The sequence below is a fragment of the Haliotis rufescens genome, unplaced genomic scaffold (assembly GCF_023055435.1).
Source record: "Haliotis rufescens isolate VD_foot unplaced genomic scaffold, xgHalRufe1.0.p SCAF_9, whole genome shotgun sequence".
NCBI lineage: Eukaryota > Metazoa > Mollusca > Gastropoda > Lepetellida > Haliotidae > Haliotis > Haliotis rufescens.
The window spans coordinates 10,514,040-10,532,066 of NW_025964383.1; the positions used below are offsets into that span (position 1 = coordinate 10,514,040).

At 42.1% G+C, this 18,027-nt stretch overlaps 1 protein-coding gene across 9 annotated transcripts in view; it reads right to left on the bottom strand.

The window, feature by feature from the left end:
• Positions 1-18,027, bottom strand: part of LOC124123177 — a 76,761-nt gene that overhangs the window by 17,346 nt on the left and 41,388 nt on the right. For 8 of the 9 annotated variants that reach the window (XM_046486456.2, XM_046486464.2, XM_046486461.2 and 5 more), the window contains exons 4-8: positions 17,205-17,250; positions 16,227-16,325; positions 14,246-14,727; positions 13,655-13,816; positions 3,959-4,125 (exon numbers count right to left, since the gene is read on the bottom strand). In XM_046486456.2, coding sequence (XP_046342412.2) covers positions 3,959-4,125; positions 13,655-13,816; positions 14,246-14,727; positions 16,227-16,325; positions 17,205-17,250 — 956 coding nt within the window. The remainder of the gene's footprint in view (positions 1-3,958; positions 4,126-13,654; positions 13,817-14,245; positions 14,728-16,226; positions 16,326-17,204; positions 17,251-18,027) is intronic. The other variant, XM_046486465.2, reaches the window with a different exon arrangement.

The following is an 18,027-nucleotide window of genomic DNA, read 5'->3' on the forward strand; positions in this document are numbered from 1 at the left end:
ATAAAACAGACCATAGCGTGGGTTTGTCGATAAGAGTACGCTGCAACGGGCCACGAAAGGCTATCGAATTACCAGCAAGCATGAGCTCGGGTCACTTGAGGCATACCGCCGACATGTTGTGTGTGTGTACTCCGTCAGTTGAGCTTGCGTGTTGTCATATAAAATATTTGGCTAGAATGTTGTAAGTTCTGCTTAAAGTGCATCTGCATTTCATGACGTACGCAAACCGGTTGGGTCGGTTTAAAAATACAACACGTGAAAGCCCGTTCGTGTACGGCTTAACAAGATGGTGAACATATTGTTCAAGTCCGGTTGCAGTCAAACAATGACACGTTCTCAAGAAAAGTTGAAAAACAACATAATGCCATTTTAAGCGTTAATACTTTCAGACAAATAGTTACTGATAGAAAATTTGATTAGATTAAACACCCCAACCGAGGCAGGATTCAGAAAAAAAGACACCATTAATCACCGCATTTGCTCCACGCATGCATTAAATACAAGCTTTCATTAATCGAAGCGACACCTAGTGGTGAAGATGTCACTTTCACGAAAACAAATCCCTATTACTGTATTGATCCAGCTTGATATGCCTTGCGGAGCTATTATTTTGGGACGTAGAGTTTTGTTTTCCTACGCACGTGTCATGCTAAATGAGAGTTGCACTCGGGGCTATTATTATTAATAAATCATATTCATTTATACTTCAGTGCATAGAAACTCACGTATTTTAGTGCCAAACGTATTACAACGGACATTCGCAATTTTTCGTTTCATCAACTCGCTAATACAAAACCGTTTCTCGTCTTGACGCATAGACTTGCCTAAATCTCTAAGGAAATAATTCATAGTTTAAATAAAAAGTTCTAGATTATATATTATAATAAGAGCAAGTTGTCCCCAGAAAAGACTGGCGTCCTATCTAGACTTGCTTATTATAAGGATAAGATTACTGTACGCCCTTGGACTTATCATTGAGTACAGCCTTGGCGCAAGGCTACGTGATGCAGTACGCACATTGATTAAGTGATTCTCTGAAAGGGTACTTGACCTTTGACATCATTAACGTTAACGTTGGCCCCGTTCTGAATATCACACAGCCGCCACGTGTTAATCTTGCACCAAGCAGGACGTATTGTGTTATTATATGTGGTTTATATATGCAGCAACTTAAAGAGGGAATGGTTACGTGAAGGAGACTGAATGCGTGCAGTTGGACCCGATCAGACAGGCGCGATGTGACAAAGAATATCGAATTATGATATTATTTAATTTCTTAATCTGTTACATCTGGCCCGGGTGTTTTGAGAACGTGAATCGATACATGCTATCGGTTGATCAGCGTTTGTGAATAGTGTCTGAATCCATCAAACCAATGATTGACATAATGAGCATCGCCCCACTACGTCGGGTTAGGCAATCCACCGAGTCACCTGCTCTCCCGACCCATTATGTTACACCTAAGGACAAACCTATCTTGCTTGAGACCCACTAAAACCAGAATTCCCGCAGGCTCCGGCTACCGTGAAATAACTGGAATAGGTTTCTCTGACGTAAGGGACAGTGGGGTCTCAAAGTGGCTAAAGCGTTCGCTCTTCACACCAAAGATCCGGGTTCGATGGGTACTATGTGTGAAGCCTATTTCTGGGGTCCCCGCCGTGATGTTGCTGGAATATTGCTAAAAGCGGCGTAAAATACAACTAGCTCATTCAGTCGTAAACCAACATTCACGCAAACTCCGATTCGAACCAAAATGTCCAAAATTAAACCCCAAGGTATTTCTTCCCACTGTCCCTTGACCTATGTGTTTAAAAACGACACACTAAACGCGAATACGAATGCATTGAGGTGAGGTGAAATGGGGTTTAACGGTAACGTCGCGTCCAAGATTATTGCACTTATATAGCGACGAGCATGTACGTGTGTGTGTGTGTGTGTGTGTGTGTGTGGCTTCTTGTACAAGTCCGGACTGATTCCGATTGAAAGTGCTAGCTTACTGAGATACCATGCCGCAGTTTAACACGAATACCCCACTCAGACACAGTATACTGACTCCGAGCTGACAAGTCCTTGTTTTAGCCCCTTAATGCCGAGCACCAGACAGGGTAACAACAAGTACCATCTGTTAACGGTATGACGCGGCCGGGGATCGAGCCCCGGACCTTCCGCTCTCCGGGCGGACGCTCTACCACTAGACCACGGAGGCGGTCACGAATGTAATGTTGGCTACACCGGAATGGCATATGTAGAAAACAAACAACTCGGCGGAAAGTCGATACCGTGTTTACCTACACGGCTCCTGTCCTCTGTGTGCCGTGTAATCATATACGCAGTTACACAGTCGAAGGCTGACACAAGCGATAGCAATATGTATCTTCAAATACGCGTAAACATGTCGAAATCATCCCCCCACTCTGTTGTAAACACTGAATCGGGGAGAGGCTGGCGACAACGAGCCAATGCAGTCGACGCAACATGTAGATAAATGCATCAGGTAGGCGTGTACGGGGGAAAAGGCTATGACATGAATGTTTTTTGTTGTATTTAATACCTAACGTGTATTTCATGTTCCACTGCACACGCGTCAAGTTCCAATAAATCAAGCTGCCAAGATGACATTGCGAGAACCACTCTACGCGCCTTCTCCTGGCTCTTACTTATCTATACATCAAACGGTAATGGCGGCGGGAAAGCCCTCTTAGAAGAATGAGCACATTCATTATCCGCTGGTATTTTGCGCGCGGTGAAAAAAATCCTTCTCCAGTCGGAATGCTTCAAAACATATTTTGAAAACGGTAATTGATTGATGTGAGCAAGATCTGGCATGCCTCGAGATATGGTTGCCCGCTTTCACATATATTTGATAAAACATCAACAATTCTTTTAGGTTTAGCTCGCAACGCGAAACGATTAAAGTTCTGAAATATTTAGGTTACGCTGACTTCGAAAAAAAAGTCCCTTATCTTTACAAATGACCCGGTTGTTGCGAGATTAAAATGTAATGTACTCAATGACCCGGGATACGCTAAGCCATGTCGACTGACAATGGGGTAAGGGAATGCGATGTACTTGTCGCTAGGGGCTTGCTTGTGTGCAGAACGACTATCGCGTATATTCTATGCTGATGTGAAGTACGTTTCAACGACGAGCTTGATCAACAGACTCATTGCCATGTTTACTTAATCCTAAATTACGCTGAGCACGAATCGGTACGCGTGCGGAATATACTGTTATTATACATTTGTAATCACCATTCAGTTGACAAAAATCTGATGTCATATTGATGAGGTAGGCGATTATTCATTGGAATATCAGTATGCATTGCACAATCTGTCCAGATATGCAATTTAATATCTCGAATTTCATATCTTGGGTGGATGATAAAAGCATATCTTATTTATGACATTAATGTGCCTGCCTTAAAGGTGACGCTACGCAGGAACTACCACGAATCAAACTGAGGTAAACATCGCAGCGCGTCCTGTGCGCAGATTAGGGAAGTCAATGTACAGTAAACTACGGTTATAACGAACACGCTTATAACGAACTGACGGATATAACGAACTGACGGATATAACGAACTAACTTTTTAGTCCCGACTATTTGCTGTAGTTATATAGTTATTTGCTGTAGCTGTATATATGCTTATAACGAACTACGGTTATAACGAACTAAAAACAGTAGTCCCTTTGAGTTCGTTATAACCGTAGTTTACTGTACACACGAAGCAATGACGTCATAAATGTCGTTGCGCCAACACATGTTTGTAAATGAGAGTTTGTACAGCCACATTATAAACAGGATTGAGTCTTCTTTGATTGAAACGTGTCATTGGGGAGTGTAACCTGTCTTTTATTTAAGAACAACGGTACTAATTTCTACTTCGGGTGCGTAGTATGTAGCGACGTTCTTCTCCAAACCTGATGACGTTTACACATGAAGTGATGACGTTCCTCACCTGATACCATCCTGAGAACAGCAGTTGACGTCCGCACCATGTTCAATGAGATGACGTGCGACGTTGATGTTGCCCTTCACGCAACTCTCGTGCAGTGAGGTGTATCCCGCATTGTCTCGCGCATTAACTTGGACTGTGTGCGTACGTATGCAGTACAAGGCCACGTCCTAAAACAAGGGGAGACAACTGTAACACAAACAGTACACAAACAAATCGGCTTCTAAACCAGTATAACTTTTAATATATATAAATACTTTATTCTGCACGCACATAATGAGTTTATGTGTATTCATTGCCTTACGATCGATACGATCCTTTATCATCAAGTAATATGTTAATAATGTGCAAATATTAATGACTAATATCACGAAAATGACACAGCTGGCGTTTATGCTTTTTTCAGGTAGCAGACGTTTAGCTTATGCTAATATAATAGCTAATTTAAAAATATAATTGATAAATGTGAACACATTCCTTCGCGAAAAAAGCATCGGAGCTGTATATCTAAATTCAATATGAAACCATTAGAATATATCGTCTAGCCGCGCTGATCGGAAATACCACATCGAATTAAACTTGTAACTCCACGCATAACTTATCTGAATGTAGACACTGAGATGTGGTATTTTAGATTATCTACGGTACATAGCACGTTAGTATTTTATCCCCCGGCTTACGCTGGGAAGGGTACGTGCATTAATTCTTCGTGGCATTAAGTAGGATGACCGATTTATAAGACAGGCCTTCCATGGAAAACATATTAATTTACGTAATCTAAACTTAGGTAATCTCGGCATGCATGCGTCAGGACGGTTGCTATGACAACATCGGGCGAGGGGTCATGCCTGGCGAGCGAGCTGCCTCAAGCCTTGATTTCCGGCCGTGCTGACTAATGCGTTCAGGGAGGGGGAGACAAGGGGAGGGGGGTCACAGTAGGTGGGGTGCGAATAGAAAGCGGGGTGTGAAGAGATGGGCAAAGTTTAGACGGAATCTGTGAAAATCAGCAGATCATTACAGCAACGGCTGTTTGTACTCTCCATTTTTATGAATTCAAAACCTCCCCGCTGCATCTATGATTGTATTATTCGCGTGTCTTGACATTCTCAAATTTCAATTTGGCCTCGAGCGTTGCCTGCATTCTTGCTAAATTTGAAAGTCTGTTTTACATTCAATGAAACCGAGCTTATTCAAAAGTTGTAACCGAAGCATTTAGGGAGCGACTTTTCTTTCTTCCTGCTAAATGTTCACTATATCGCCAATATAACGACGTCAATATCTGCACCGTACCAGCTTAGGGGTCGCTGCAAAGGCTGTTTTAAATCATAGTTAATCACGACGTGGTGATTTTACCGATATATTTGTTTATTGTGAAAAAACGATGTGCTATATGTGTGTATATGCGTATATATACACAGAGAGAGGGTCACAAATCCAACGTATGTGTGTGTGTGTGTGTGTGTGTGTGTGTGTGTGCGTGCGTGCGTGCGTGCATGTGTATGTATGCATTCGTAATCCATGTTACGTGTACGTGACAAGCGAGTCTCCTCTAAACCCTGTAACGCCCGCTCTCTCAATCCTTCACAATCCACCTGACTTCTCTCATAGCCGATGGTATTTATGTCACAACGGCCGCTTGACTAAACACCGCACCCAAAATAAACAAGTCGTCCTACTTTTTAGCGTTCAACAAAGTTCGCGGTGACATCATTTGCGGCTTGGTGTCCCGCCCGACGTCACGTACGGCTGTTGGGGAGATACACGGGTAAACAAACAGTCGCACAAAAACATCCCCTGTGTGCGGGGGTGGGGGGCAATCAGTCTCCGCGCGCCGGAGGGAAGGGGGAGATTGTTTACCTGGTAAAACAAGTACCATGCTCCCCACAAACGTTTACTGCCCCTTTTGCCTTACGAGTGAGTGAATAGGACACACGGGCGTTACAGCTGCCACACGATCCCTTGCAGGTACACCATCCACGTTGGCCTGTCTCCTTCGTTATATGATAACCAAGACCACTGGAAATGTTGATTGGGTGGACACACTGACTGCTCATTAGGTCATGTACGAATTGGGATGACAGAAAACGCGCCCGGGTCACAATCACGCGATATTCTTTTTGTCACCGTTGCCAGTTCCGAATCTAGACCTGTCAGGTAATCCAGTGGTTGATCCACGCAATCGGGGCACGATGACGTACATTGTGTCATATCAAACATTGTGTCCACTCGATCCTTATGTGCCGTTACTACAACAACCATGAAGACATTGCGTCCGGTATATACACATAGACAGCCATACGTCCATTCATTGTGTCCACTCGATCATCATAAGCCGTTATGACGACAGTCAAGAAAGCACATTCCGCTGTAAATACACACGCACATTTCTACATTGTGATCAGACCCGTGAAGATTCCCGGGTAGAATAGGTCTTCAGCAACCCATGCTTGCCGTAAAAGGCGACTATGCTTGTCGTAAAAGGCGACTAACGGGATCGGGTGGTCGGGCTCGCTTACTTGGTTGATACATGTCATCGATCCCAATTGCGTGGATCGATGCTCATGATGTCAATCACTAGATTGTCTGGTCCAGATTCGATTATTTTACAGACCGCCGTCATATAGCTGAAATATTGCTGAGTGCGGCGTTAAACAACAAACAAAACAAACAAAAAACATTGTGATCATCCTATCAACCTGTCACGGCAGAACAGAGGCCAACCGTTCGATTTTGCGTGTGAACCGTTTTGAATTAAAAAAACAACGTTTTATACGCATGAGAGATATCGTTGTGTATCTAATCAATATGGTCAGAACTTTGCATCACATTGTTGGAAAATATGCCTTCGGGGCGCCGCCGCCACGTTCATACCCATTGTATCGATTTATTTTAATGGAACTGCCACGGAGGTTGCTTAAGATAAAGACGATACCACACGCGTTCCTTAATCTGCCTTCGAGACATAATGTTCAGCCACTTACGTATCGGCGTGTCTTAAAATGGCCACACTGGACCAATGCTTACATGTAATAAAAGATCCCATACATAACACAACCTCACGGCAAGTATGTTCAAGGTGTGACTCGTGCGTTTCGTCAGAGTTTATTCAGATATCGTGACAAAATGACTAGCACATTTTTCTAAAGCCCTAAACTATCACATCTAATTAGAAATATCCAGATTTACTTGATTAAGAAGTTTTTCACAATATACGACTTGCATTGAATTGCAACGATTTGGCATAGAAAGTAAATAAATAAATAAATAAGTTGGTTTTTGTTTGTTTGTTGGTTAACGCCGAACTCAACAATAGTCAGCTATATGACGGCGGTCTGTAAATAATCGAGTCTGGACCAGACAAACCACTGGTTGATATCATGAGCATCGATTCACGCAATTGGGATACGATGACATGCATCAACCGAGTCAGCGAGCCTGACCACCCTATCCCGTTAGTCGCCTCTTTCTACAAGCAAAGTGTGTATTTTGTCGCCCTCAAGGCATTACATCATTATCAATAATATAACTGTTTGTCAATTATCGCACAGACACGTGTGTCTGTTGCTGAGCTTGTATTACTGTTAATTATTACATTAATGGTCGTCCTGGCCTTGACACGCAACATGTTCCCTCCCTTCATCCTAACGGTAAGTTTGGACTGGGAGCCCGTCAACAGATGGGAATCCCGATTAAATTGGTGTTGCGCAATGCTGGCACCTGGCTGTTGAATTGTAGAGATGTTACCGGCTCCACAACGTCGTTATTGATTTGTCATGGAAATTATAAATGCAATGGCGGCTGGTGTTATCGTTGCTTTCTTCCCGGTCAATACCGATCAAACGGCACGTGTTTTATGCAGTCACAGTATATGTAGGGCGGGGGATCGATGCGTCACTAAGTAAACGTCAGTCGAAATAACTGTGACATCAGGAGTTACATTGTTACATTCGAAATACAGTAAACTACGGTTATAACGAACTCAAAGGGACTACTATTTTAGTTCGTTATAACCGTAGTTCGTTATAAGCATTTATACAGCATAACTACAGCAAATAGTCGGGACTAAAAAGTTAGTTCGTTATATCCGTCAGTTCCTTATAAGCGTGTTCGTTATAACCGTAGTTTACTGGAAGTGTCTCTCAGTCGAAATAAGTGTGTTTCAGTCGAAAATTAGTGTTTTAAGTCGAAATTAGTGTGTTACAGCCGGCGTGAGTGTGTTACATTTAAAATAAGTGTCACAGTCGAAATTAGTGGGTTTCAGTCGAAAATTAGTGTTTTAAGTCGAAATTAGTGTGTTACAGCCGGCGTGAGTGTGTTACATTCAAAATAAGTGGGTTTCAGTCGAACATTAGTGTGTTTAGTCGAAATTAGTGTTACAGTCGGAATAAGTGTTTTACAGTCGAAATAAGGGTGTAACAGTCGGAATAAGTGTTGAACAGTCAAAGTAAGTGTGTTACAGTTGAAATGGGTGTGCCACAGTCGAAGTAGGTATGTTACAGTCGGAATAAGTGTGTTACAGTGAAAGTAAGTGTGTTACAGTTGAAATGGGTGTGTCACAGTCGAAGTAGGTATGTTACAGTCGGAATAAGTGTGTTACAGGCGAAATAAGTGTGTTACAGTTGAAATGAGTGTGTCACAGTCGAAGTAGGTATGTTACAGTCGGAATAAGTGTGTTACAGTAAAAGTAAGTGTGTTACAGTTGAAATGAGTGTGTCACAGTCGAAGGAGGTATGTTACAGTCGGAATAAGTGTGTTACAGTCGAAATAAGTGTGTTACAGTCAAAGTAAGTGTGTCACAGTCGGGATAAATGTGCTACGGTAGAAGTAAGTGTGTTACAGTCGAAGTAACTATGTCATATTCAAAATAAGTGCGCCACACTCTAAGTCTGTCCCAATCTATAAACACATAAGGGAACGTTGATGAAGCTTATGTCATGTTTGAAACGGATCTAACACGTAATGGCAATGACGTATGCTTACATGGAAGTAGGTGAGTGAAAGAGTATGGTTTAACGCCGCTTTTAGCAATATTCCAGGAATATCACGGTGGGGGACACCAGAAGTGGGCTTCACACATTGTACCCATGCGGTGAATCGAACTCGGGTCCTTGGCGTGACGAGCGTAAGCTTTTACCCGCCGCCCCTACTTACATGAGAACAAAGCTAACAATCAAGTTTGTTTTTTTAAATTAAGTCGTTGTTTTTCCAACTTGAAAAAAGACATTTTGCTTAGCTTGACTATGAGAAAGAGGTTCTTAAAACGTCATTATAATCCAAACGTCATTATAATCATGAGTTATCTCGAGTTAAGCGTAGTTCTGGCTAAGCGGAGTACCGATATCAGACCGAAGTGTCGATTATACAGAGAAACATCGTATTAAATAATAAATCGAGATAATGATGTTCGAGTTAACCAGATCTCGTGATAAATGTACGTGTATTTCAACCACCTTTAATGGTCACGTTTTTTTCAACATGAGGATTTAGGTACTAAGAGAAAGATCGCGATTCAATTCGCCGCGGGATATCATTGTCTGCACGGAAAACAAATGGAATTAAGTTATTATTCAGCATCCGTTTTATGTATCGCACCTGGTATAATTTTCGTAACAACCTATCCTAAGCACAAGTAACAAATACCGGAATACGATATAAAACGAACATGGAGTTACAGCAGCACATGCAATTCATTGCTTATTCACTTTTGTCCTCCAAAGCATGCACGTTACATTACGCTATCAACGCGAGCGACCACGCATACACACTATCGCAGTATGATTCACACACATACATTGTAATGCCACATCCTTTGCACATGCTGCCGTTGTAATAATTTCCAGTGCTGCGTGACATCTGTTGGTAAACTATACTGAATATATATATATATATGTTCAACATGCGCTGCCGTTCTGCACATTAGTCTGCGTGGGATATTGATTGTACCGACGCTCCTTCTGCCATATTAATTGGATCCTTCGCACGATTGGTGTGACCTACTTTGAGGGCATTCGTGCAGCATGTATTGATTAGTGTGTTGTCATTAGCAGATCACGTGACCTGCTTGAGATAAGCTCGTGAAGACTGAACGGCACATTTGACACCTGTCGATATTCTTCGTGTTGTGTTAATTTCGTGTTTCAGAATTACGTCGTTGGATATTTGCATGCATATACCATTTCCTGACAACGCGTGAGGAATATATTATTCACGCTCAAACAATAATTTCTGTCCTGAAGAACAAAAATAGTATGTGGTGTTTGCGAAACACCATCTGCATATGCTTCATATGATTAAATCGACATGCATTTGTTTGCAGTGAAACCTTTTTGGCCAAGACCTCGATAATCCGGAAATCTCAACATTCGGACTGCGGAGGCTGATATGATTACAAAGTGAAACTGCTCTGTACTCGTGTCTTTTTGTTTAACGCCGCACTCAGCAATATTCTAGCTGTATAACGGCGGTCTGTAAATAATCAAGTCTGGACCAGACAATCCGGTGACCGACATCACGAGCATCGATCCACGTAATTGGGATACGATGACATCAGCCAAGTCGGAAAGCCTGACCACCCGATCCCGTTAGTCGCCTCTTAAGACAAGCATGGATTCTGCACTCATGATTCTACCTTACTTTGTACTCGTCAATACGGACATTGTTGATCCGGTCGATTTCAGAGATGATGCTTCAGTCTGGTTTAGCGGGGTTTCATTTATCTCAAAATTTAATGTGATGGAGATTTATATGCGCCAGAAAAAAAACATATTCCGTAATAATCATGTAGATTTTTAAACCTATCCTCTGTATCCCAACCCATTTGTGTTATAGACAATACAATGTGTTTAATAAACACAACTCTCTTAGGTTTGGGCTGCTTAATTCAAATTAACAATGCGTAGAGTAAAAAAAACCCGTGACAATCGTTTAAGCGAGGTGTCCTATTTCAGCATAGAACGCTCTATCATTGTCCCTGACTAGGTTTATTCACGTCGCTATTCAAACTCACAAGACCGTCACCGCAGATATGGCTGGGAGAGGCTTTGAAGCGTTACCACTGACAATGGAGCACCGGACGAAAACATGCCATCGCGACTGACGAGGTGGTCGCTACGTTTTGTTGTTTGTCGTATTCATAGCAAATATAGGTCAAACAGAAAACGGTAACAGGTATCACGTGACTTCCTTTTGAATGACTAATAGGATTTTTTTTATCTGAAGCTTAATGCGCTGAACGCGTGTGGTGAAAAGGACGTTTGATCCAGGTTTAAAACGACACAGCAGGCTCAGATTCATATTTTATATAAACCGCCCATACTAAAACAAATCTGCGAAAATGGGTTTATTTTGTCTTTAGAGTTTATTTATATTAAATATTGCACATATTAAAAAGTGCACAGACTTCCGGTACAATAGCAAATTATCGCGACGGGACGATTAAATACGAGCTTTTTTCAACGATAGATGAATCTCCGGTGCATATAAGCCGATGTCGCATCGCCCACTCGCGCGACGGTGTACGCTCAACTCTAATCTATTTCATGCTGATGGTGTGACCTAGATGTATATTTCATTATACAAATGGGTCTGTTATCACGAGACATGAAGTCAACGGACACATATCGGTATCCTGTTTCAAGCAATGTTCACTTTTATCGTCGTTTTATCATACAAAATTGATAATCGCTCAATTTCATGCGTTGTGTAGTAACTCAGGCCTTCCTTGCGGTCGGCCAGCGCGTGTCATCGACGCCACCAGTCATGAAGTAGAGGTCTATATATATTCTGACCTTGCCATTGGCATGTGAAACGTTTAGCATTTATGTTAGGGAAGGCGTTATTCAAGCTGTCTGTAGATATGTGGAATAAAATGCCCATAAACCGTCGACACATGTCAAACGGTCTGAAGCCTGCAGACGTGCCACTCGTTTCTGGCAGCATAATGTACCGTTATCCAGAAAATCGAAAACATTTTCAACACATATGGCGACAGCGTATCTCAACTACCGCTACACAGGGGCCATTGTGGTGGTGGGGTGTAGATGTGATAGTCACCTGGACCCTAAATATGAAACCTTCAAAAATGACATCCAGTAAACTACGGTTATAACGAACACGCTTATAACGAACTGACGGATATAACGAACTTACTTTATTGGTCCCGACTATTGGCTGTAGTTATGCTGTATATATGCTTATAACGAACTACGGTTATAACGAACTAAAATTAGTAGTCCCTTTGAGTTCGTTATAACCGTACTTTACTGTACTTAACCTTGTACGTATTCCGTTGTTTGTTTCTTTGTTGTTTAACGCCGCACTCAGCAATATTCCAGCTGTATAACGTCGGTCTGTAAATAATCGTGTCTGGGCCAGACAATTCAGTGATTGATATCATGAGCATCGATCTACGCCATTGGGATACGATGACATGCATCAACCAAGTCAGCAAGCCTGACCCCCCGATCCCGTTAGTTGCCTCTTACGACAAGCATAATCGCCTCTTATAACAAACGTGGGTTGCTGAAGACCTATTCTGACCCGGATCTTCAGGTTACATGTTGAAGTGTAACTATGAACACGAAGAACACGGATGAAACGCCCATCGTGTACTTTATAGCTTCAGATAACTGACATTTGGTCGCAACAATCACGGTTAATGTCCACATTGTGCTGGTCAGAGGCTAGCATTCTATATTAACTCTGACTTATCCGTTGCCCGTTACGAACATAGAGCTACACGTTTTGGAGCTCACCTTACAATTAAAATTATATCAAATAACGATCCTCCAAGTCATAAAGCGGGTTCCCACAAGTTACAACTTTACTGAATGTAAATACATACAATTCCACAGCAGACTAAATGTCAAATAGTAATTGCTATTGTGCAATTGGAATGTACGGGAAATCGACAATTGTAACTCAAGTCATGTGGTAAAAGTCCTTTGTGTAATTTCCTGTGTTTCGTTATCCGATATGATCACAACGTCCAGGAGGCTGGGTATTTATACCCCAGAGTCATCTACAGTGCTCAGGCTATCATTCTGCTGATTGTACACATGTGTGGCTCGTTCAACGTAAATCTACTGGTACAGTGCAGTGTGTCAGCTGAAGGTGTACCAACGGTTAACCTGTAATCAATGTCTTATGTACTTGGACATGTGTACGTGTCGACGTACACTTTCCTTTGCACCGAGTCACTCGTGTGTGATATTCTGATTTAACTCTGGCGTTATCTAAATGTTGTGGGCTTGGCTTTGTGCCAACACGCTATCGTAGGCTTAATAGGTTATCTGGAATGTCATAATTCCTGGTACTAGCGAGCAAGGAAAACGTTATCGAGAGAAAAGTGTGACCAACTGCGTACGTTAGTTGTTACTATCAGTCTCCTTTAGTTTTTTTAACTCCTCTCAAACTGAAAATATATTTTCAAATTTGAGTCTTTTTATTCAACACGTGGTCATAATAGATCATACGTAACTTATGTTTTTCTAAGTGGTGAATAACACGGATCGGGTGCTTGGGCTAATGGCGTGTCATCGTGCCCCGACGACACGGTTCGATGTTCATGTTTTCAATCACCGGTTTGCCTTTTTCAGACTAAGCTATTTACACGTGGAGGTATTATTGCTGAACATTCTCTGACTCGTTTTATTCACTCTTAGTGTTGGGAATGCAGTATATATAAATATATTCACAAACCTCATATCCCAAGCGGGCTGCGCGGTGTAACAGAGTCTCGCCGGAATTTTTGTTGATCGCCAATTTCTTCATTTCCGGCGGAATAGGATACGACATCACACTTCCGTTTGCATCGTCGGACTGAACAAGATACATTGTCGATTCCTCGTCATCGCCAAAATGCTGTAACATGAGTTTGAGGTGAAGTCAGGTGAGGTGAGGTGAGGTGAGGTGAAATGAGGTTTAACTTTGCGTTAAAGATTATTGCACCATATAGCACCTATATATGTGTGTCTGTGTGCGTGTGTGTGGCTGCTTGTACTAGTCCGGGCTGATGCCGATTTATAGTGCTAGCCCACTGAGATACCATGCCGCAGTTTAACATGGATACCCCACTCAGACACAGTACACTGACTCGAAGCCGACCAGTCCTTACTTTATCTCCTTGGTGTCAAACTTCAGGCAGGGTAACAACAATTACCATCTTTTCACGTCTTTTGGTTTGACGCGACCGGGGATCGAACCAAGTGGGAATATTAGTTTCATTTTATTAAAAAGTATATGTAATGCGGAAGCATTTTAAGTTGGGACCGGTGTGAAAAAAGGACTTACTGCGAAAGAATCGTCCAACAGATCTCCTTCTGATCCTAGGTCCTGCCTCAAGAACTGTTCGAACTGACTTTGAAATTTGCCTTTGGTCTTCATCTTCCCGCGGGGTCTAGCTTTGCCTCGCGGCAGCTTCGGTGACTGACGCTCACATTCAGGGCCAATGAATTCTTGCGCATGTCTCGTACGACGGCCTCTCGTGGGCAGGGTATCTTGTCCACTTCTGTAATACAGTTTCATCATCAGACCACCCTTACTTCGACCAACGGCCTGACGTTGACTCGACTTCGAGATTTCCCAACATCCATCAGTGTCGTCGTCATCTTCGTCGTCATACTCCTCGTCTTCCGGATATGACGCATCTTGTCTAGTCACTCTGCGCAGGCGCGCCCGTCGCTTGGCTCGGTTCAACGCCCTTCGCGACTCATCCTTCCGGAGCTCCTTCTCATACGCGGCATTTCTGTTGTATTGCGTGACACGTCTCCTACCTGGAACATACAATAATAAATACAAGTAATACAACCATTTCAAATTTCCCGATAATAAAAAAATAAATATCCTGATAAAATGATGTTTTGAAAAATATCGCACATGACATATTTTTCACAATGACCAAGTAGCTAATACTAGTGTTACAAAAATGAAATTTAAAAAAAAATGAATTGATTTTTCTCAATGTGATACAACATCGAATGGGGGTCACACACACATTACCACTTAATACCAATACACCTTGGCATGCAGGGATACATCACGAAAGGTTTGTAACTGTGAACTTAAAAAAACATAGCGTTAACATGAATAATGACAGACAGGATAATCGGAACGTATGTCTACACGATTACCAACAGCCCATATACCACATGCACCCGAACACAATTTGTAAATGCACACACAAAACCATGCCTAACATGAGTGTTGAAAAATGAATTGGACGTTATGACTATGTGTTCTGGCTTCAGTATCTCCATGGAGCTTCTAACTGTGTCGAGCTTGTCTTTGAAAAAAATAGCCTAAACCATTTTGACATACATGACGAATGCCTGATGGCAATAGGCGAATGATCGTATGACGTCACAGGAAGTGCTTGAATGCCAACATGCTGTTCGTTTCAACGGTAATGTCCCATTTCCAAACACTAACAGCAACCTAAACATTTATAGCTCTCCCAGAAGTACCTTCATAATATTGCCCAGTAGGGATCCAAGTCGAGGGTTATGGCAGTTTTATGTTATTATCGAAAGACGGCTAATGCTGACTGGATGACAATAATGACTACATTTTGGATATTTGTGTCCTGGTTGAAAGCGTGTCGATGTACCCTTACAGAGTTGAAGCTGACCTCTCGAGTATTGAGTGAGTGAGTTGTGTTAAACGCCGCTTTTAACAGTATTCCAGTCATATCACGGCGTGTCAGCTCAATGTGGGAGGAAAGCCCGAAGTGATGCAGGTCTCAGACGTTTACCACTTCGGTGAAACCCACGAGCACGGGTATGGTGCTGACAAACCTAGAAACATAATCGGGGCGAACCGGGATTCGAACCCACAATCATAGGTTTCTGGCGTGCGCAAGGGACGCAACTCTGCACAGCCAATAGCGGCGCCTTAGACGACTTGGCCACCTGTGCCCCTCTCGAGCATTTATTCAGTGTCACGGCTTTGTACATTATGGGATGTAAGGTGAGGGGAAAACAGTATTCCATTGGGGAAAACAGTATTCCATTGGCGAATCCCTAAAGGGAGATCAGATGGTCACAGTGGCTGACTGTCATCCTACCCTGATAGCGTGGATCCATGCTCATGGTATCAATCACTCGGAGCTTAATAACGAGCACCGTGATGCAACTGCAATATTGCTACCTGCGGCTTAAAACGACATTCATCCACTCTCTGGTACCGCCGTGATACGCTAGTTCTCGTATTAGTGACAACGGCGTCGAAACTCATCTCACCAACATCATCAGCAAGAGATGTGCCCAAGGCTTACCTGTGCACTGATTACGTGTTCTTGTCTGTAGAATCAGAGGCTGAAAATCTGTAAAACCACAGTGAACCAACGGGGCACGTAAAGGCCTCCTCCTAGTGCCTGCAAAGGATATGTATTGTGTTTGTGACCCTAAGTCCACGTACCTACTTAATAACACTCATACCTATATTAAAAGCAGGAGGATTACTTTCGTTTCCTTTGTTTGTGTATGTTGGTGTTAGGAAAACGTGATCGTGATATAGGACAGTAAAGCATGCACAGCCGGCTACAATGACATGATAATCCACGATCAGGGCTGCTGGGGTTTCTACACTGTCTGGAATGGTATGTGACGGAATTTGAAATCATGTATTATCATCCATGACTCGTGGAGTATTGAAAACACAGCGTGCTCTGATCGAGGATGCAGACACATTTTGCGATGAACATGCAAGCACTAGCACATGGGATTACACACACTATGAATACCCATAATAGAATGAACAGATATAACAGGGAGGCGTGAGTTGGGCACATATATACCTTGGGTTACTTGCAATAACAATAAGCACACCACATCTAGCACCAGTTCGTAATATATACAACTATATAGTTATAAAATTCAGGTTGAAAATACTAATAGCCATTCCAGAATTCAGATTAGTGATGGCGAAGTCTATTCACGTATTGCATGAAATTAGATATACGTATTGACCAGACGATTTTATTCATATTCATTTCTCATAAACATTCGCATTATTTTGGAAGCGATTCACACTGAATAGAATTAAAAACAGATTTATTATATTTATTAAGTGTTCGCAATGAAACACACTTCATGTTATCAACGTTTAAACGTATTTGTTACGTAATACGCTACAGGGATAGATTGGATAGTATACAGGGATAGTATACCACACTGCAAACCAAGCAATAGTTTGAGTGTTTTTCACAATCCAGACACCACGCATAAAACAGGTCATCCACCATCGGTCTTACCTCGTCTGCGAGGTCCATCGATAGCTTTCCTCTTCAACTCTTGAGCCTACAAAACACAATGATACTTGATAACTTTTAATCATAGGTACACAATGATCCTCTCTCGTTGTGTTACTAAGTTTGTAGATAATTATACTTCCTTTTCAAATAGTAAGTCTCGTGTCGGTGTAAATATAATTAAGTTGGTATAAGCGATGTATTGCTAATTCGTTCACTGGTTTATGTGACTTAATATTTGTCAAAATAGAACCGAGGTTGGACTTACATGAAGACATTACTTTAAAATAATTATTTTTCTTTTTTTCGAAAGAACCTTTCCCCCTCTGCTGTGGAATCAAGCAAAGTAGACTTGCCGAGGCTTTTAGGAAAAAAACAACCTAATAAATATAAATTCAGCAGTCATGGCGCAGGACGAAACCGAGGTATGCGTGGCGCGTATGTTTCGTATGTAAATGAGCATGACCAATACATGACATGCATCCCGTTATACATCGCCAGTGGTATCGTTTTCATTTTCATTTCACTACTCTGCCGCTGAATCACGTGATTTGCATATGATGACTCACCAAGAACGTCAAACATACTTTTTCGATTCCCTAAAATCACCTTTCTCCAAACACAACGATCCTTCAACTACTATGCATTAGCATAAAACACACCAATGTTTCATATCGGTAGCAGACAATCGCCAAGCTCCTTGACAAGTATGTCTCATGTTGGTAGGCAGTTTCTTGTTCTATTACCGGATAAGATTAATAAAGTCTGGGATGTCTCATGTACGTCTTATACTATTTGGGGTTGTTCTGATGAAGCCAAGCCAGTA